The 18,783-nt window shown below is 41.5% G+C and overlaps 2 protein-coding genes across 3 annotated transcripts in view; both read left to right on the top strand.

Annotated features, from left to right (window-relative positions):
• Positions 1 to 899: 899 nt before the first annotated feature.
• NOL11 (nucleolar protein 11) lies at positions 900 to 12,352 on the top strand. Its single transcript, XM_030461891.1, has 18 exons — positions 900 to 1,089; positions 2,206 to 2,319; positions 3,398 to 3,454; positions 4,024 to 4,169; positions 4,427 to 4,484; positions 5,028 to 5,166; positions 5,557 to 5,754; positions 5,867 to 5,943; positions 6,732 to 6,855; positions 7,503 to 7,606; positions 7,884 to 7,961; positions 8,716 to 8,900; positions 9,122 to 9,247; positions 10,048 to 10,269; positions 10,765 to 10,843; positions 11,346 to 11,438; positions 11,695 to 11,802; positions 12,064 to 12,352. The coding sequence occupies exons 1-18, from the start codon at positions 943 to 945 to the stop codon at positions 12,175 to 12,177; spliced, it is 2,169 nt and encodes a 722-aa protein (XP_030317751.1). The 5' UTR covers positions 900 to 942; the 3' UTR covers positions 12,178 to 12,352.
• Positions 12,353 to 15,821: 3,469 nt separating this feature from the next.
• Positions 15,822 to 18,783, top strand: part of BPTF (bromodomain PHD finger transcription factor) — a 50,473-nt gene continuing 47,511 nt past the window's right edge. Inside the window, exon 1 of one of the 2 annotated variants that reach the window (XM_030461886.1) lies at positions 15,822 to 16,667. In XM_030461886.1, coding sequence (XP_030317746.1) covers positions 16,025 to 16,667 — 643 coding nt within the window. In that variant the 5' untranslated portion in view covers positions 15,822 to 16,024. The remainder of the gene's footprint in view (positions 16,668 to 18,783) is intronic. The other variant, XM_030461887.1, reaches the window with a different exon arrangement.

Below are 18,783 nucleotides of genomic sequence, written 5' to 3' on the forward strand. Positions count from 1 at the left end.
TGTGCACTGGCTTTCTAAAGATTTTGTGCCCAGCAGCCTGGTGTTCAGCCCTTTCATTTGTAAATGACCACTGAGGGGGAGGTTTCCCAGTAGAGAGTTTAAATGTTTAAGCAGGGTTCAGCAGCCTGAGACCACTCCAGCTCCCTCGGAAGGGAAGGATGCTCCAGTGCCTGCCTGCAAGGGGTCATTTTAGTGAGCAGAAATGTCACACGGGCAATGAGAGGTTTTTTAAGCAGAGGGATCCACCTTGAGTCCTGTGTCCAGTTCTGGGCCCCTCAGCTCAGGAAGGAGATTGAGGTGCTGGAGCAGGTCCAAAGGAGGCAACTGGGCTGGTGAAGGGACTCGAGCACAGGCCCTATGAGGAGAGGCTGAGAGAGCTGGGGGTGTTGAGGCTGGAGAAGAGGAGGCTCAGGGGAGACCTCATCACTCTCTACAACTCCCTGAAAGGAGGTTGGAGCCAGGGGGGGGTTGGTCTCTTTTCCCAGGCAACTCTCAGCAAGACAAGAGGGCAGGGTCTCAAGTTGTGCCAGGGGAGGTTTAGGTTGGAGATGAGAAAGAATTTCTTTCTGGAGAGGGTGATCAGGCATTGGAATGGGCTGCCCAGGGAAGTAGTGGATTCTCCGTGTCTGGAGAGATTTCCAAAGAGCCTGGATGTGGCACTGAGTGCCATGGGCTGGGAACTGCAGTGGGAGTGGATCACGGGTTGGACTCGATGATCTCTGAGGTCCCTTCCAACCCAGCCCATTCTATGATTCTATGACATGAAGCCTTCCCCCCACCCCAACACACCAACTCCGCTCATCCCGGAAACTCCCGAGCGCCTTCGGCTCTTTCCGCCGCTCCGGCAAGGTGCGCACGCGGAGTAACAGCGCCCCCCCTACTCCTGGTCACGTGTCCGCCTGCCCGCCGCGCCGCTCTCGCGTGAGGGGGCGGCTCCCCAAGATGGCGGCGCTGTGCGAGAGCTTCACGCTCTGCGGGTTGGGTCCCAGCGGCGGGGTCGGGCTCGGCGGCCTCCTGGCTCTAGAACCGGGTCCGGACCCCGACCACGTCCTCCTCACCGACCGCGGCAGGACGGCCACGCTCTTCAAGGTAACCGCACTCACCTTTCCCCGACGCTCCGCCTCCGGGAGGGTCTCCGCGCAGCCCCTCGGGGCCGCTCTCTCCCTCCGGCCTGTCCGGGTGGGGCCGTGCCCGGTTGTCACCGAGTCCCCGGGGCACCCACCTGTCACCGAGTCCCCGGTACACCCGCCCGTCACCAGGTCCCCTGCCCGCGTGTGTCCGCTCCCTGCCGGCCGCCATCCCGGGGGTGGAGGCAGCGAGGGCCCGGGTGCCTCTGGCCCGGCCCCGGTTTCGGGCAGTGGAGCCCCGGCCCGGTCCCGCTCACCTGCGTTCTGCCAGCGAGCCGGGTGTCCGGTTAAGCTGCTCCTTGTGTCTTGTCCAGCTGCCAGTTTTGTGCCAGTTGCCTTCCTGTTGGCTGAAAAGTGAAAAGTTTTTAGTTTGCGGCTCTTGAAACTTAAAGTATGTTCCGTGTCTTTTAATGTAAGCATAAATTTCCTAAAGCTCCTTATTACGATCTCCTGAAAATACCTGGGTTTATTTCTTTAATTGGGCTTCAGATTCACAGGGGGGGATTTTATCTTGCTGGATTCATGGTGCAGCCTCCTTAGGGTTACTTGGTCCCGCTTGCCACGACCAGACACAAGAACATAAACATGTTGGTAAATGTGCCCCAGCTGAGGAGGGGGGAAAGAACTTTCAGAGCAGCCAAATGTAAATCATGCATATCAGGAATATTTGTTGCTCTTGGTTTCAATAACTGCACTGCAATAGGAAAAGAAAAAGAGTATTTCTGTGTCTGTAAAAGTAGCTTACACTAATTATTGAAAATAATATCCTCACTTTGGAAAAGCCATGCATCAACCTGTTCCAGGGCACAAGCCCACCCGACAGTTGCAGGTCAAAGATATTAATTATGTGAAAAGAAATAGTTGATAATTAACATAGAGATCTTCCACTTGATTCTGAAATTTTTAGCATTAAACTCACCTACAGCAAGGCTCAAGCACAAGTTCTGAATGTAGCAGCTGTAATATTCCTGTTCAAAACAGATGTGGCTGCCTTGCATCTCCTTTCTCTTGTGAGAAAAATCCCCAAAGTAAGCCAAGGTATATTTTCATCACAGTCTTTTTCTTTTGACCTTTCTAGGTTTCAGATCAGAAGCCACTGGGTTGTTGGTCTGTCAAACATGGGCAGATTCTCACATGTCCAGTTGTGTGCAACTTTGAAACTTGTGAATTCATAGCTGTTCATGATGACAAGGTGAGTCCTTTATCTTAAAGGAGAAAAAGATGTAGTGAGTCTTCTGAGTGAATGCAGGTGGGGAAGAAATTGGTGGTGCTAGGTATTTTTTTTGTTAATTTAAATGCTTGGGGCTCTCTGTTGCAGTTCAGGTCACCCCTGCTCTGTGAGAGGAGAGGGATGTGTGGTTTGGCTGCTCTTGTTAGTGATGAGAAGATCAGCTGTGTTGAGCAGCAGTTATTCAGTGGCCTCTTAAAAACTGAAGTGTTTTCAGTGAAGAATGCCATGAGCATGTGTGGAAGGATGGTTGGCAGAACGAGGACACATGGACATGAGCAAAGTTACAAACAAGTTAGCAAGGCTCAGAGTGTAAACTCCCTGAGCTGCAGCTGCATGATCAAAGTAGAAGGATTTCAGCAGTCACAGTGTCCTGGTACATGCCACTGCAGTTAGCAAAGCAGGATGTAGATACAGCTTTATCAGTAGATAACGTTTAATTAGAGCACCAATCATGAGCTTAGCTTTTGTAATATGTATGAGCTAATTAAAAAGAGTATATTAACCTGATCTTCGACTACAATAAACCAAAGGTTGGTGGATTCTTATATTAAGTGTCTCCATTCTTCCCTCATTGCAACAAGCATGCTGCATTCTCTGAGGATAAGCTGTTGCTCTTGCTGCAAACTGGTTGACACCTAAAACTGCACCATTTTTGTACCAAAATGGGTGAAAGAGTTCATACCTGTGTCTTTGTTCTGCTCAAACTTTACAGTTCAACATTTCCTGTTTGTGTTCATGTTGTGTTTGCTCAGCACATGGTGAACCTTTGGATTTATTATTGTTGAGGAAATACCTTTTCTTGTTCTTTGAAACATTTCTTCTCCATCAGGCACACCTGGATCTTAATCTGTCCCCATCATTTTGATCTACTTTCATTTAGAATTCTGCTCTGTCTTCTTCCTTAATTTTGCTCTTTCCTATCCTTTTCCAATCCAAGATTTCAGAGCTTGGTTTGATATACAATTTCTGACATTTTGCATGCTGAGAAGTCCATATATTGCTTTTTTATGGTGCTGAAAAATCAATTCTTCTCTTAAAGGTTTTAAGAATATGGAAGAATAAAGATATTAACTTGGACAAAGTATTTAAAGCAACGGTAAGTCTCTTACAGATGGTGATTTTTATGTTATTTGGAGGGAAGAGATGCTCATTTCTGGTACTGCTAATGTAATATTTTAGCTGACCATTGTCTAAATGTGTTCTTCGTGGTGTTGTGGAATATTGTAAGGAATCCATTGGATTGAGAAACTTGACCATCAATATTTTACTCATCAAATTATTGATCTTCCCAGTCCATAATTTCAGAGGACTTTCTTTAAAGGTGGTGAATTATGTTCAAGGATAGATTTTTCTGTTCTGCTGGCAGATGTCTTCAGCCATGCTGCTTGTTGTGCTGTGTAACAGTTGTTTGAACTCCTAATGTTTTTTTTCTGATGTGAGTCAGAATTGTGATGGTCATTTGTAACCTTTTCTGCCTTTTTGATGGGCAGTGATTTGCATTACTCATAGCATTACAGAAAATCAGCAGCAACTAGGTGTATGTTGTTAGGAACTGTGCAGGTTCATCATTGTTACTCATTTCAAGAAATAACTTGAAAAGGTCACAAAACTTTATTTTTAAGGTAATATGCTGAAGAACATAGAATTATTTTTTTTCCTGTGTAGCTTTCAGCTGATGTATACAGAATACATTCCCTACCCAATGGAGGGCCAGTGGTACTTTTCAAAGGAGGGGGTGTTCGAACTTTAGATGTCCTTTTGGAAGCCCCTCAGCAAGAAATTGAAAATGTTATCTCAGATGAAGTCATCAAGTAAGTGATACAACTTTATGAAGCTTGCTTCTTGCTCTGAGGGATTGACCATGATTGAAGTTGTTCCCTTTTTTGAGGGGCTAGGGGAGAAACCTGAAGGCTGCAATCTTGGGATTGGGTGTTTCTTTCCCCAACATGTTGTTAAAATCTTAAAATTATTTAGACAGATATCCTGAAAATAAGAGGCTGCTTTAAGGATTAATTATAAGCCTTTAGGTATAATCCTAGAAGATGTTCATTCAGCTTTCTGGTTTTAGGTGGAGTGAAGCTTTCATGGAAGGTCAACAACCTGTCTTAATTTTCGCTACTGAGAAAGTGAGTTGAATCCTTTTGTTAAAAAACTTTCATAGCAGCAAATGTAAGTGCATTTTCTAAAATGTTCCATCTGTTTAATTGGATTTTAAGAACTTTTAATGAAATCATTATCTTTATTTAATCAGTATTTTGTATGTGTATTGTTTCTGGTACAGCAGTTTAATTGAAGCTGTGTTGCTTTCAGGACTGATTCTTAGAACTTCAGAGAACAATTAAGATTAAATACAGATGATTATGTGATTCTTCATTGCCCTCAAAACTTGCTTATTGTGAAGAACTCATGTAATGGACTTAGGCTTTAAAAAATTACACAGGAATCTATCTACTCAGATGTTTGCTCCTGTGAATCCATTAGTTGCATCAGACTAGAATTTCCTTTATGTGCTTCAGTCTGCAGACTGTTCTGAATTAGGCTGTATGTCCTACAAAAACAAATTCCTACTTTTGATTAACATTCAGAGTTAAGCAGTACTAATATTTGAATTTCTGTTTTGTCTTCTTTGTGTAAATTAGAGGAAAACTTGATTTTCTGCTTTGTTGTAGGATGGGGATTATTTTGTCTACATACAGAAGCCTAAGATGAAGAGTCTACACAAATATAAGCTTGAACAACAGGAATTATCCAAGCCACTGAGTTTCACAGCATATGTAAAAAATCAAAGTATCACACTTCTGTGTTTGTGTAAGTTACATTTTCTAGTAGGATGTAATAATAAAGCAAAGAATGGTATGAAAGGATATACAGTGTTGGGATTTATGAATTACTGTTTATTCTTAGCTCTTTAAACTTTATAAAGCAGCTAGTGGTAGAAGTAATAGTTAAATCTTCCTGGTGTTTTAATGGCTTCAAAGACTGACAGTTCCTAAATGTTCTGATTTGTTCCTTGCAGCTCTTGTGCAAGCTATACTTTTATTTTGCTTCTTTGCATCATACCATATCCTTTCAATATCCTGTATTATTTCTTTGAGCTCATTGGATTTTGTTCTCTTTGGGTCTCCTCTTGCTGTGTCTTATGAAATAGTTTTTCCATGATAACAGATCACAAAAGCATCATCACCTTTTTTTTAACAGATTCCAACGACTCTGTATACAAGGTTCTGATACCTCTGCAGAAAAACACTGAAGAGGAAGAGCAGATTTTGTCTAAGTCACTGCTAGTAAACCTTTCAGTATCTGGAAGTGTTCTGAAAGGAACTTCTTTTGTTGTTCTTGATAAAGATCACATCGCAGTGTTAGGAAGTCTGGATGCATCTGGTAAAAAATCCAAAGGTAACTTGAAAAAACAGATGAAGATGTCTTAAGATCTGAGATTTCCTTAGGCAAAGAACTAAGCAGTCATTGTAGCTTTTGGGGTTTGTAACATCTGTCTTATTTTCCCTAGAGTGCCTAACAATATGGAACACAAAATTTCAGACATTGCAGACTTCAAAGCACCTGCCCCTGGGAACCAGTGGACAAGTAAGAGGAATTGTTAATTTGTGCTCCATAAACTTTGTGCATTTGGGATGATGGCAGTGAAGAGACTGGTGGGCTTCAGAGTTCTGCTTCTTTCTGGTGAATGTCAGCCACTGAAACCAAATAATTGTTGATGAGCAAATTTTGTAGAATATTTAGCAGGACAAAGGTGGCTTATGATAATTCCTTAGATAATCAGTGCTGCTGATTATTGGCTGAGAATGAAGTGGTTAATTAAACAGAAAACCCATCCAGTGTCTATTAATTCAGACAATTTGCAGTTGACTGCCTAAATGATCCCTTCTTAAATGGCATCTCAAGATATTTGGGCTGTATTGATGATAAGTGAGCTGACACCAAATAAATATGAACTAGTGAAACAGGGCAGCTGCCATGGGGCTTTGAGCAGCCTGGTGTAGTGGAAGGAGTTCCTGCTCATGCAGGAGGGTTACAACTAAGTGATCTTTAAGGTCCCTTCCAACTGAAACCATTCTGTGATGACTTTGTCATAAAACTGTACAAGAGGGAATTTAAAAACATATTATCCAGTGGAACACAGTCCCTTGGAGCTGCTGCTGTATTTTGAGGCATCCTTGGAAAATACTCAGCACTTCTCTATTTAAAATCCACAGTTAAAGAAGGTCTGCTGAAAAGTGTTAAACCCACCAAAATTATTAAAATAATCTGGTTGCTGATTTGTAATTGAATTTTGTAGTAAGGAGTTAAACATCAGGTTGTGCAGGAACCCTCTGCTCATCATCTCATTAATGATATGTTTTAATATTTTGTAGTTGTGGTGTCATGAGGAAAAATTTTTTTTTACACATGGGAAAGTGCTAACAGTAATTATGTACAAGTGTGAAACATCATCCTTGGCAGCTGCTGTGGGAAAGCTCAAGGACAGTCAAGCCCCTGGTAAGAATTTTTATAATTACAGTGAAAAGGAAAACTCCTGAAATTGAATAAAATTATTTTAATACAGTCCTATAAAATCAATTGAATCTAAAGAGTTTGAAATAACTAACACTGTATTCTGATCCTAGCTGTTAAATTTACTGTTCCTGAGAACACTAAAGCACACAAATATCTGAATTTATTGTGGCTTTCCTTAACCTGGGCTGTAATTCAGATCCTAGAATTACTGAAATTAGTGGAATGCTAGCTATAAATATTTAAAACAAAATAGAGTGCTGTCTCCTATACATTTTCAGAGAGTTTGTAATTAGATGGAGCAATGTCAAAGCTTAGTTCATAAAATTTAATTTAAAATTGTACTCTCATAGTGTCTTTAATGTAGCATTGCACTGGTAAAACGTTGCAAATACAATAAATGGTATAGTAATGTATTTCTCTTCCACTGAGATGCTAAATGGAAAAATAATATACAAAAAGGGTCATAAAATTCCTTGCTGCTGAGACAAAACTAGAAACTTTCTTGGCATAAAATGACTTGGATTATACTTGAGAAAACACCTATTTGTATAAAAATTGATACAATATTCATACTTCAATAATTGGGTGTGAAGTGTTACCTTCTAATAGCTTCATTTTTGTGCTCACAGATTTGTCTTCATTTGTAAACTGGGATGCCCTGGGAGATGAAGAGCTGGTGGTTTCATTTCAGTCACAGCAACCCCTAGCTCTAAAACCTGAGTCCAAAATGACAGTAAGTCAGCATCAGGAGTATGTGAGGGGTTTGGTTTGTTTCTCTTCCCCATGTTGCTGCTTTCACTTTCAGGTGTAATCACAGAAGGAACTTTCACTTTGTACTTTTCACTCATTGTTTCTAACACTGGTGTCTGGAATTGGATTACCTAGTTAGTAATGGTAATCTGCACAGCAGGTTCTTAGAGCCTGAAGTCCACAGTTACCTTGATTGAAATCCTTGCAAATATACCATTTTTTTTAGCTGAATAATAACTTTTTGTTGTTCTTTCTAATAGTTAAGGTCAAAAAGTAGCAGTGTGTCTAAAGTACAGCCAGGTACATTATCAGCTGGGAAGCTTGCACGAAATCTACAAGTAAGTAAACCAAATATCCTAAAGTAGTGGTTTAGACACTCAGAAAATTCTAGTTTTCTCTTAAGCTATTATCTTTTTCCATGTCCTCTTGCACATATAAAACTGCCTTAACAGTGAGTTTGAGGATATTACTGTATTTGTGCAAGAATAGTGTTTAGGCATGGTGAAATTAAAAGTTTTGTCATATGAGTGTGTTTGAGAACCATGCAATACAGAGCTTATAATAGCAGAGTTGTGAAAACTTGTATTAATTTGTTCATTTTTAAATTACTATTTTCTCTTCCAGAAGATCAGGTGGGAGGATGTTTCACCTGAACTCTGCTTTTTTTAGATTTTTATTTATGGCTTTAATTTCATTGAAGATATTTCAGATCTAGCAAGTTAGAATGCTAGGAATAAATAAAATAAGTAAGATGTTTAGCTCCTTTCTAAAACTTGTTGCAAATGTTGTGATACTTCAAGTCACACCTTTTCCTTTATGAACTTGTAATTCATCTATGGCTGGGCACCTTGACAGTGTCACTGAACTGAGAGGTGAATTATTGAAAGGTACTGTGCCCAAACTCAGTGACTAGTTACCCTCCTTTGGCTCTTTCATGGTTGAGAGAGACTACCAAAATGCAGAGTGGTGAGGGCTTTTATGTAAAATTTTTTAGCTTGAATATCAGAATTAAGGCTCTTTGTACTTGGTAACAGTACAAGTCTCAAATCTGTGCCTTGTACTTCTAAGCTACATGGTATTTGTAATTTTCAGGATGCTTCTCCAGCTGTACTTGAAGATAGATTGAAAAAATTGATGTCAGAAGCCCAGATGCCAGATCTACACGCCATCGTTGGATATGTAGTAACTGCCCTCATAAACAAATGTAAAGTTAATCCATATTACTACCCCAAAGATTTCCTGCTAGAGATAATCCAAACCCAAGACTTGTCTTACAGGTGATGATTCTGAATTTTTTTTTTAATTGTAAGGAATAGTTGTAAAAATGTTTTTGGTTTGTTTTTTTAAAGAGTAGAAATTCTTTGTAAAGAATTCTTGATTTATCAGGATTTACTATCAAAGGTGTTTATGCTTATTTTCTGATCAAACTGACACTTGACAGATGAATGTTTTTCAGTGGGAGTGAACTGTGCAGCCTGTTCTTTTCATATTGTTACAGTTTATGTCCAGATTTAATGGCTGTTGCTTTGGAGAAGAAAGATGTGTATCTCTTACAGCTCTGCTTACAACGCTTTCCAGATATTCCTGAAGAAATTACTTATGCTTGCTTGAAAGTGTTTTTAAGGTAAGTTGGAATAATTTTTTTTCCCTTCTTCACCAAAGTAAGTTGCTTAATAAAAAGCTGAGTGTTGCCAAGAATGGCTTTAATTTTATAGATGACAAATAAGACTGTGTGTGATTTTTTTCATTCTGAGTACAATGTATGTTGCAGACTGAACTTTTTATAAGATATCTGTTGCATATGTTAATTCTAAAGACTGGTAATTAACTAAAAATGCTGTTTTGCCATTTGGTAACACTGTTGGCTTGATAGGCACACAGTGGCACACACAGCTTTCTGTTGATGTTGTTACAGCTGTTTCCCGTGCAACAGATCTAACTGGGAGCTTGGGCTAAGCACCCCATCAAAAAGAAAAAAATAATAATTAAAAATAAATAAATAAAAATCAAAGTTTACAGCAGCAATGATTTTTATATCCTTAGAAGGATGAAGTTTTAGATAGGCACTGTAATTGAATGGCTTCCAGAGCAAAAACCTCCTTTTTTTATTAGAAACTTTAGATTGTAACTGTCTTACAGACTGAAACAGTCCCCTAATGTCAGAATGTAGTAAGTGTCTTGAATAGCCAAGAACCTTTAAATCAGCCCAGGACAGAATGTCTAATAATACAGGCCAAATTAATTAATAATTAGAAAATATTAACTGTTTTTCAAGGCCTGTATCCATTCTGCCATACTCTATTTCAATAGATGGTTTTATTTTTATAGAAAGACTCAAAGAGTTCATAGTGTGTATTAATGTGGGGTTGAGAGCATTGCTGATTTTAAGGCTAGTAATTAAATGTCTGGAATTTTCTTTTACAGCATGAGTGAAAACCATCTTAAAAACATAGATTTGGATCTAGACTCTGTCATCTGTTACATTGATATTGAATTAAACAACAAAGAAGTTAAGACTGAAATTGTAGAGAATGGTTTCAGTACAGAGCTGGAACAAAACATCTTGGATACTAAAATCCCAAAGAAAACCCCTCTGCCAACTGAGGGTGAATTCTGCCCTGTTGGACTCCGGAAGGCAGCACTGCTGTATCCTCTGTTTTGGTGAAGGAAAGTGCATTTTATGTCATGTGAGTGCTTATAGTGCTTACTAAAACATCATCTGTCCTTGTTGAAAAGATCTGAGATGTTCAAGTAAGAAATTGTGATAGAAAGTTCACTCAGTAAAATTGTTTAGATTACAGATTGAATCAATTAACTTTTAGAAGTCATCTATTCCAATTTAAACTCATATTTCTGCAAACTGTAATAAAAATTTGTCTCATAGTATCAATGATTTTGACACTTGTCTGTTGAAAAACATGAGCCAATTACATATTTGGAGTAAAGAGAACCATGACAGCTAATTGTACTGTGATATTTCAGTTGCTGTGTATATTCCATGATATAAATAAAGGAGATTCAAAAGCTGGGATAGGACCCATCTCAAAGAAGCTAGAGAAATACTTCAAAACAGAGTTCACTTCAGTTGGTAGCAACTAGTATTTTTTCCTGCAGTTTTATTTCCTTAATTATACTGCACAGAAATGCTGTTCTGCATTCAGCTTACAGTGAAACATTTCTTTTGCCTCATCTGAAAAACCTGCCAGCCAAGGAAGCTGTTGTAAGTATGTTAAAATTAAAGTTTAACCCCCCTTATTTTTTAGGGAGGAGTTTTTCAGTTGTGTATCAGAAACTTGCCACTGTTCCTGGAGTCTGAATCACAAAACAAATGCATGAAAATGGAATTAAGATGCCTAATAAGATTTAATGTTAATGGATGCCATGTTTTTCCACATCTGTGTGGAACTTCTATTAATTTTTGTAATTTTCTTGTTTTAGAAAACCTAGAGCCTGTGTCTGAATTCAATTGCACTGACACAATCACTGGAAGAATGATTACCCTGAATGTAACTTTATGTGGAATACTGCTGAGAATTTTCAAACATATAACTATAGATGGTATAGGACAACCATAAAAATTAGTTTTAATTAGTATTATACAGGTATCTATGTTGCTTTAAATTAAAGAAAATTTCTTATGAGTATTACTGTGTGCAGGACAAAACTCCTTGGTCTGTTACGTGTTTCTCCTTTTAAAATTTTTCTGATTCTTCTAATTTTAGCTGTTTCTGAGGTACTTGTACTACCTGTATGTGAAATGCAGTGAAAAAATTAATACCACTCTTCCTGGAACACACTCTCCAACTGTAAATCAGGTGAGAAGTTGGTTTAAAAGTTGTACTTCCTTCAGTTTCTGTGCTGTGTAACTTTGTGTGAGTAGTTGCAAATACCCAAAATCAACTGAGTTCTGCATTCACTCTGCAAAGGATTGTCTATTAATATAACCTGCATGAAGTCAGATGTGACTTTTTACTACCATAAAATAAACACATTGCCTTAAAATAGGACAACCACACATTTTTGCATTAACAATTAAAGTTTTAGAAAGCAAACTGTGCCATTTGTTTTCAGATCATGGATTGGATGTGCCTGTTGCTTGATGCACACTTCACAGTTATGGTGATGCTACCAGAAGCAAAAGAATTGCTTTCAAGGCTGCATAAGTTTGTGAGAGCCCAAGTAAGTTATATCTTTTGAAATAACTATTTCTTTTAGTGTATTGGTGTTAAGAAGTGAGGACAGATAACAAAAAAATAAGTAGTAAATCAAATAAGTTGTTCTCTCTATACTCCTTCCTGACTATACAGTTGCTTCTCTTACTTTGGTTTCCAAAGGCTTTATATTTGGTTTAGTATCTGAAACCACAGACTGTTCCACAGTATAATAATGCATGAAAAGAATTAAAATTTAATGTAAATAACTGTTTTTTTTCTTCTTTAGGTACGATTCTACTCTGAACTCAACAAAATTGAGGAAAGTTTGCGAGAATTACAAAGACTTAACCACCAGAGAGACTTTCAGACATATTCTATTGAAGTGCTGGAACTTATTTGAAGTGAATTTGAAATTATTTTTTATTGATTCCTTTTATGATGAGGATGTATTAGCACTCCATATTGGGGATGTGAAAGGTTGTTTTCTACACAGGAGGAGCACAGTCACTCTGTACCCATGTGGGAGTTGTACATTTGAAACTTGTGTATTAAAAGCTCCCTTTTTGACTGGATAAGAAGCTGGATTCTTGCTTGTGTTTTCATGTGTAATTTCAATACATAATCATAAGAACATCCTGAAATGCCATGATGCTTGGCAAAGTAAGATGTGTAGTAAAGCTTCAACAGATGTTTCATCAAATGAATTGACTTTTTTTATCCTTCTTTTTTACCCAAAGTCTGTGACTGGAGTTCTCTCCACTCTGTTGATGAGCTATAGATGAACTCATTTGAGGTTTTTTCTTTGATTTTTCTATTTTAACTTTTTCTTACTTTGTCCAAAGATGCCCTTGACATTTACAAACTTAGCAGAGGAGGGAGTTTAGGTGTAGGTGTAGGATAGTTACCTAATTCCCACTGCTTTCTCTCTCCTGGGTGTCATGGTCTCACAGCTTTTTAGTGTGCTCTTTTCATGCTTCCTTTTCCCATCCAACCAGGTCCTTTTATGCTGCTAATAAAAAAAAATGGGAGGGGGTTATGTGGCAGTTAGTATCTTGAATGACAATAAAATCAAGCTATTTTGATGCATCTCATATTTGATAAGACCACCTGCATCCAGAAACTTCCTACAGCTAGGGTGAAGGAAGATGTGTAGAGCAGGAAAGTCACTCTTTCTTTGAATGAAGAAGCAAAGTGCAGTTATTTAATAAAATGTCTTATTATGACCTGTAGCTTGGAGGCTGCCATCAGCTGAAGATGACTTTTCTTAAGCAGAGAATGCTCCTCTAGAGCTCCTCTGTCCTGCAGACTTGCAGGATGAAGTTACTGGATTTCAGCTGAATTAGCTGTACTTCAAAACTTCTGCTTTAGAAATTTACAAAGTTTTAAGATGTGGAAAGTTAGATGCTGATTTTTAAACATTAATTTCTCAAAATCATTATATACATTTGAAGCTTTTAGGTAAAGGGGAAATGTCCATGTAACTGATCCTAGAGCTGCATATTTATATTCAATGCCTAATACATGTTAAGTAATTTGGAGTGAAAGACTGGACAAAAACAGCTCCATAATTAAAGCAAGAGCATGTGCTCACTAGTTAATAATGCTGTCCAGCTGTAGGTTCTTGTACTGTTTTTTCCCTTACTCTTGGAGAAAGGAACTGATAGAGACAACAGCTTTGAACAACCAGGCTATTCATCTCCAAAGTGCCTTTTGAAAGGAGTCTTGTTCTCCATTTGTCTTGAGGATGGAGGCAGTGTAGAGCTGCCCACCTGAAATTCCTCTTCCTGCTGTCTTCAGTTCCCTTCTAAATCTACACATTTAACTATACCAGTAGACTCAAAATAGGAACTTCAGCTTCCTGGTGGATATATGTTTTGTTCTAGAGAGTGAAGAGGGGTAGGCAAGGATGAATGGCTAATTTATATATTATACTGAGCTAAGCTTTGTGTTGGAAAGGACTAATTTATATTCCTGACTGAAAGCATAACTGTGCATCCATTTCTCTACCTATAAAAACTACAACTTTTGTGGTATTCAGTAAGCACTTCCACATCAACACCCTTAAGAGATAAGGTACTCTGGTTCACAGTGTTGAAAAGCAAATGGTTCTTAGCACCTTTGAGGTACTACAAATACACAAAATCCAAAGTATTTTAGAGATGTTAATGGCCTCAGTGCAGCAGGCCATGTGAGCAGTAGTGCAGTAGATAAACTAGAGACCTTTGCTGGATTCTTAATGTAGAGATGGGAGAATCAACAGGTGTTTTTTTTCCAAGATCACAAAGGCAGATAGAGAAATAACCAACCTCAAAGTGGGTATTTGTGTACTTAATACAATGCTTTGCCACCTTTTATAAGAGGTTGCAAAACCTAGCCTGACATAAGCAATCTAAAGATAACTTTGAAAGATTCAGAACATAAATTGAGTGTAAAACTGTAAATGGGGTTAAGCAATGTTGTCTACACCGTTGCTGTGTCTGGTACTGTGTGAAGTGGCTCTGAGCCTGTGCAGCTGCACCAAGGAATATAAAAGGGATACAGATAACAAGGCTGGATCTGTGAGTATAAATTGGGCTAAACCCTGCAGCAGGCTCCATTGTGACATTGTTGCATACTTGACACTGCAGCAGGTTTGTGGGTTTAATGAGGTTCTCAGCCTGAGCAACAAGTTAATGAACAAAAGGCACTCATATGACTATAGAAGAATGCGAATTAAATTACATGTTGGACGTAGAGCTGGCATGCTTAGGGCATGACCACCATTGGGTTTTACATCACACAGGAGCATAAGCAAGAGAAAATGAAAACGCACACACATTTATTTGTTAATGACAAAGCTACAGCTTCCCCGGGATCCCAAAGCTGTGTAGGTGTTGCAATGAAGAGTTCTGGTTCTAGGAAATTCAAGACGTATGTGCCTTAGCTGGCTCTCAGTGTGTACTGCCTTTGCTCTGGAAACTTGATACCCTGGGTTGGAGTGGTGGCATGAGAAAGCCAACAGTGCAATTGGTTTATGGAGATTTTTATTCCTTTGGGGCCGCTGTCAAAGGGGAAAATGAGAGAACACAAAATAGATGAGGCCCATCTCTCGTTTCGCAGTGCTCTGGAGAACTGCAGACGCCGCCGTTCACAGAAAGTAGAAGGACAAAAACGCACACGGCGGGGCCCTATGTCATCTCCTCAGTCTATTTAATTTACACCGACCCCGGCTAGGTAATGGTGAGCTGCAAGAGGGTTTTAACTTCTGCATCGTGGGTGAAGACTGAAAACACGGCAAGAGATGAGCACGGCGGCGGCTCAGAGGGGTGAGGGGGGAGCGGCCGCCGCCTCAGAGCGGTGAAGGCGGGAAACGGCTCCTGAGGGGACACCCGGTGGTTCTGGTTGCGGCTGGGGGTGAAAGAGCCCCGTGATGAGGGAAGGGCAGAAACCGTCGCCTACCTGCGCTCACAGCTGTCCCCTGCAGGGGTGTGCGACTGGCCGAAGCCATGGAGCTGAGGGGTGGCAGCCCGGGGGGCTCCCTTTGGGGCGCGGGTCGAGCTGTGGGAGAGAGGACCGGTAACAAAGCGTCGCTACTCAGGTGTGAGGAGACGGTGAGTCCGAGAGAGGGAGTGAGGGGCCGGTGGCCGCGAGACAGCTTCAGCCATCACCGGGGGAGCGCGGCGAGGCGTCCCGGGAGCGCCCGGCGCTGGGGCTGAGGGGAGCCTCGAGGTGGGCGACGGTGGCGGGGCAGCGTCTCGTGACAGCCGCCGGTGAGCTGGGGTAGGGACATACTGTGTATCAGTGGAGGGCAAGGCGGCTCGGAGAGCGCGGAGGACCCGGCGGAGGGGCCGGGGTCGGTACGGACGGCGGGGGCTGCCCTGAGGGGCGCGGAGCCTCCCGCCCCTGCGCGCCGGCTCCAACATGGCTGTGGCGGGCGGCGGCGGCGGCGCCCCCTAGCGGCGGCTGGCGGGCGCGGGTGGTCACGTGGGGCGCTCGGGGCCTGGTGCCGCCGCCGCTTCCCCCAGTCAGAGCGGAGCGAGCTGAGGCAGAGACGAAGAAACAAGATGGCGGCCGGTGGCGATCCGGAGCGGGACGCCGGCAATTCGGATTGAGCCCTCGGCCCTCACAGCTCGGCGGCCCCCCTTCCCCGGCCCGGAACCCTCGCAGGGGGGGGAGCTTCCCCGTAGCCGCCTGTCCGGACTCCGAGCGCCCTCCCGAGCCTTCCTTCCCCCCCCCTCCCTTCCCCCCCTCTCGGCCAGCGCCCAGAGATGCGGGGCCGGCGAGGCAGGCCGCCCAAGCAGCAGCAGCCGGCGGCGGCCACCGCTCAGGCGAGCTCCCCGGCTCCGCCCGTCCCGGCGGGCCCCATCGGGGGGCTGAGGTCCCGGCAGCGGGGCAGCAGCCGCGGCAGGTGGGCGACCTCGGCCCAGGCGGAGACGGCGGGGCCCAAGCAGAAGGGAGCCGGGGCTGCCCAGGCCTCTTCCCCCGCCGCCGCCGCCTCCCCCAGGGGGGGCAGCAAGAGGAAGGGAGGCAGCGGCAGCAGCAGCACCCCTGGTGGGGGAGGCAGCAGCGGTAAGGGTAGGGGCAGGGCTGGGGCTGGAGGATCAGGGGGAGGAGGCGGAGGAGGCAGCTGCAACAGCCAAGGCAGGGCTGCCTCGTCCAGGAGGAGCATCAGCAAAGTGGTGTACGATGATCATGAGAGTGAAGAGGAGGAGGAGAGCATGGTGTCCGAGGAGGAAGAGGAGGGAGACCCCGAGGATAACCAGGACTCCGAGGAGGAAGAAGAGGAGGAGATAATGGAGGAGGAGGACGACGACGACTCTGACTACCCTGAAGAGATGGAGGATGAAGACGATGCCAGTTATTGCACTGAGAGCAGCTTCAGGAGCCACAGCACCTACAGCAGCACCCCAGGTAGAGCGTCAGTGGGATGAACTAAAACGAGTCGAGGGCACCCCACATGTTCCCTCTTAGGTTTGCAAATACGGTCCGCACGCATTCTTCCTTTCGTGCGTGTATTTAAGGGATGCCTGAAAGCACTCGCAGGGAGAGAGGGGTATGCAAATTAACGACTGGCAACCCCACGGATGCAGGGAACATTAGAAGATGCTTACAAACACATGCACTGAGCGGAGGGAGGGAGGGAGGGCAGTACATGCTTTATCGAGGGGATGCTTTGCAAATTTGCATGGGGATTCTGGTGACTGCAGAGGTGCATGGTACACCAGAACGTGTTGCAAACAATGTCAAAAGTGTATGGAGCGTTCACTTAGCAATTAAAAGCCAGGGAAAAGAAATGCATGCCTTACAAAGAGGTCCTTTCAAATATGTACAGGAAAAGATGGCTTGTGCTTGCAAATACAACTTGATGTTAAAAGGAGAGGAAGCACATGCAACGTGAAGTGGCTTAAAAAAAAAAAATAACAAAAAAACAATAACCATAAGCACTGAAAAATTCCAGCTTCTTAAAATAAGAGGTATAGCTGGATCCAGCATGTACTGGCTTTAAGACAAAACTAGCTTTCTAAGGAGGGAAATGAGGTGCATTGTTCAAAATGGAGATTGCATTGTTATAGTTTGGGGAAAAGTGCACAGGGCCTCATTGGAAGGGTGTAAACCTAGTTTTAGTTAAAACATAAAGATTAAAAAGGTGGAGGTTGAGTCAAAAGTGTTGGGTTTAAATACTGTATTTAATTTCAGATAGGGCAACTTTTAAAACTCGTGTTGGTGTCAAAACTCGTTAAACATCATTGTGATTTTTTTTTCTTTTTGATCTCCAGTGGCAAATTTGGGCTCCAATTTTTAAGGCCTGCACTTCTGTTTGTCCTTAATTAGTTCATTAACTATGTGGGTTTCAAGCTTCAAAAATTCTTAATCTAAACTTAAGAACTTTGGATTTATTTGAATTCATTCCAGAATGGAGTTCAACCTCAGGATTATTTTTTTTTCTTGAAGTCTGACTAGTTAAATTTAGGGATAACCTAGGAGTCTTTCTGAGTTGGGCTGTGGAATAAGGTACACTGCTGTTGTACAAGTACTTGGCCAGTTTGGAAGGTGGAAGGAACAGGTTGTTGGTGCAAATACACTGCATTTTAATTAAAAAAGGAGTGAACTGTTTGAGTACTTAGCTGTCGACTTTTAAAAGAGGGAAGTACTGGCCAATAAATGTGTCATGTTTTAATTTGGTGAGTTAATAGTATCAGCTCATTATGTGACTTCATAATGGTCTTTTAAAAGCCTCTGTGTCTTTTTAAAAAAATATTTATCCAGGATCTTAAATGAATCAAAATAAGCACATATAGCACTAAATTAATTTAATTTAGAGTTTGTTTGGTTTTTTTTCAAGGTGGTATTTACCTGTTGCAGGGATGTCCTTCAATCAAATTGAAATTTTTAAATATTTATTACTTTAAAGATTGAAGTCTCACCTGACAGAAGAAAAAAAATTGGGAAGTACTCTTGACTTTTATTTTTTCATTTTCCACTTAGTTGTGTGGCAACTTCAATTTTTTTTCCATTTTTTAGGGGGTGCTGTTTTCAGGGAAAGAGTATTTTAGTGATTTGAATTGGCTAGGTCAGGAAATCTATTTTTTACATGCTCATTTTTACATGCTCATTTTTACATGCTCATTTTTACATGCTCATTACATGAGCATCCAGGTCTAAAATGAGCTCTTCAGAGTATGGGTGTATTCAGTTTTTGAAACATACTGAAGTATTTTGGCAAATAACAAGATACCTCTGTGCATTGTTGTGCAAGCATGGACAGGTTTTATGTGATATTTAGGAGTATCAGAAACCATTTTGATAATTTAGGTGTCTGTTTCTCACTTGGTCAGGGTAACCAATCAACTTTTATTTTAAGATAAGTTAAATTGTTGTAAGCATTTTCATCCTTATATGATATATTTATTAAAAAATAATGAGTCTGTGATAGTTAAAACATCTATGTTGTTGTTCTGGCAGTTTACTGGCAGCTCTCATTAGTTGCCTAAAGGTTTGTTTCCCTCCTTCCCTCTCCCACACATCC

This window comes from Calypte anna, chromosome 18 (assembly GCF_003957555.1).
Source record: "Calypte anna isolate BGI_N300 chromosome 18, bCalAnn1_v1.p, whole genome shotgun sequence".
Lineage (NCBI taxonomy): Eukaryota > Metazoa > Chordata > Aves > Apodiformes > Trochilidae > Calypte > Calypte anna.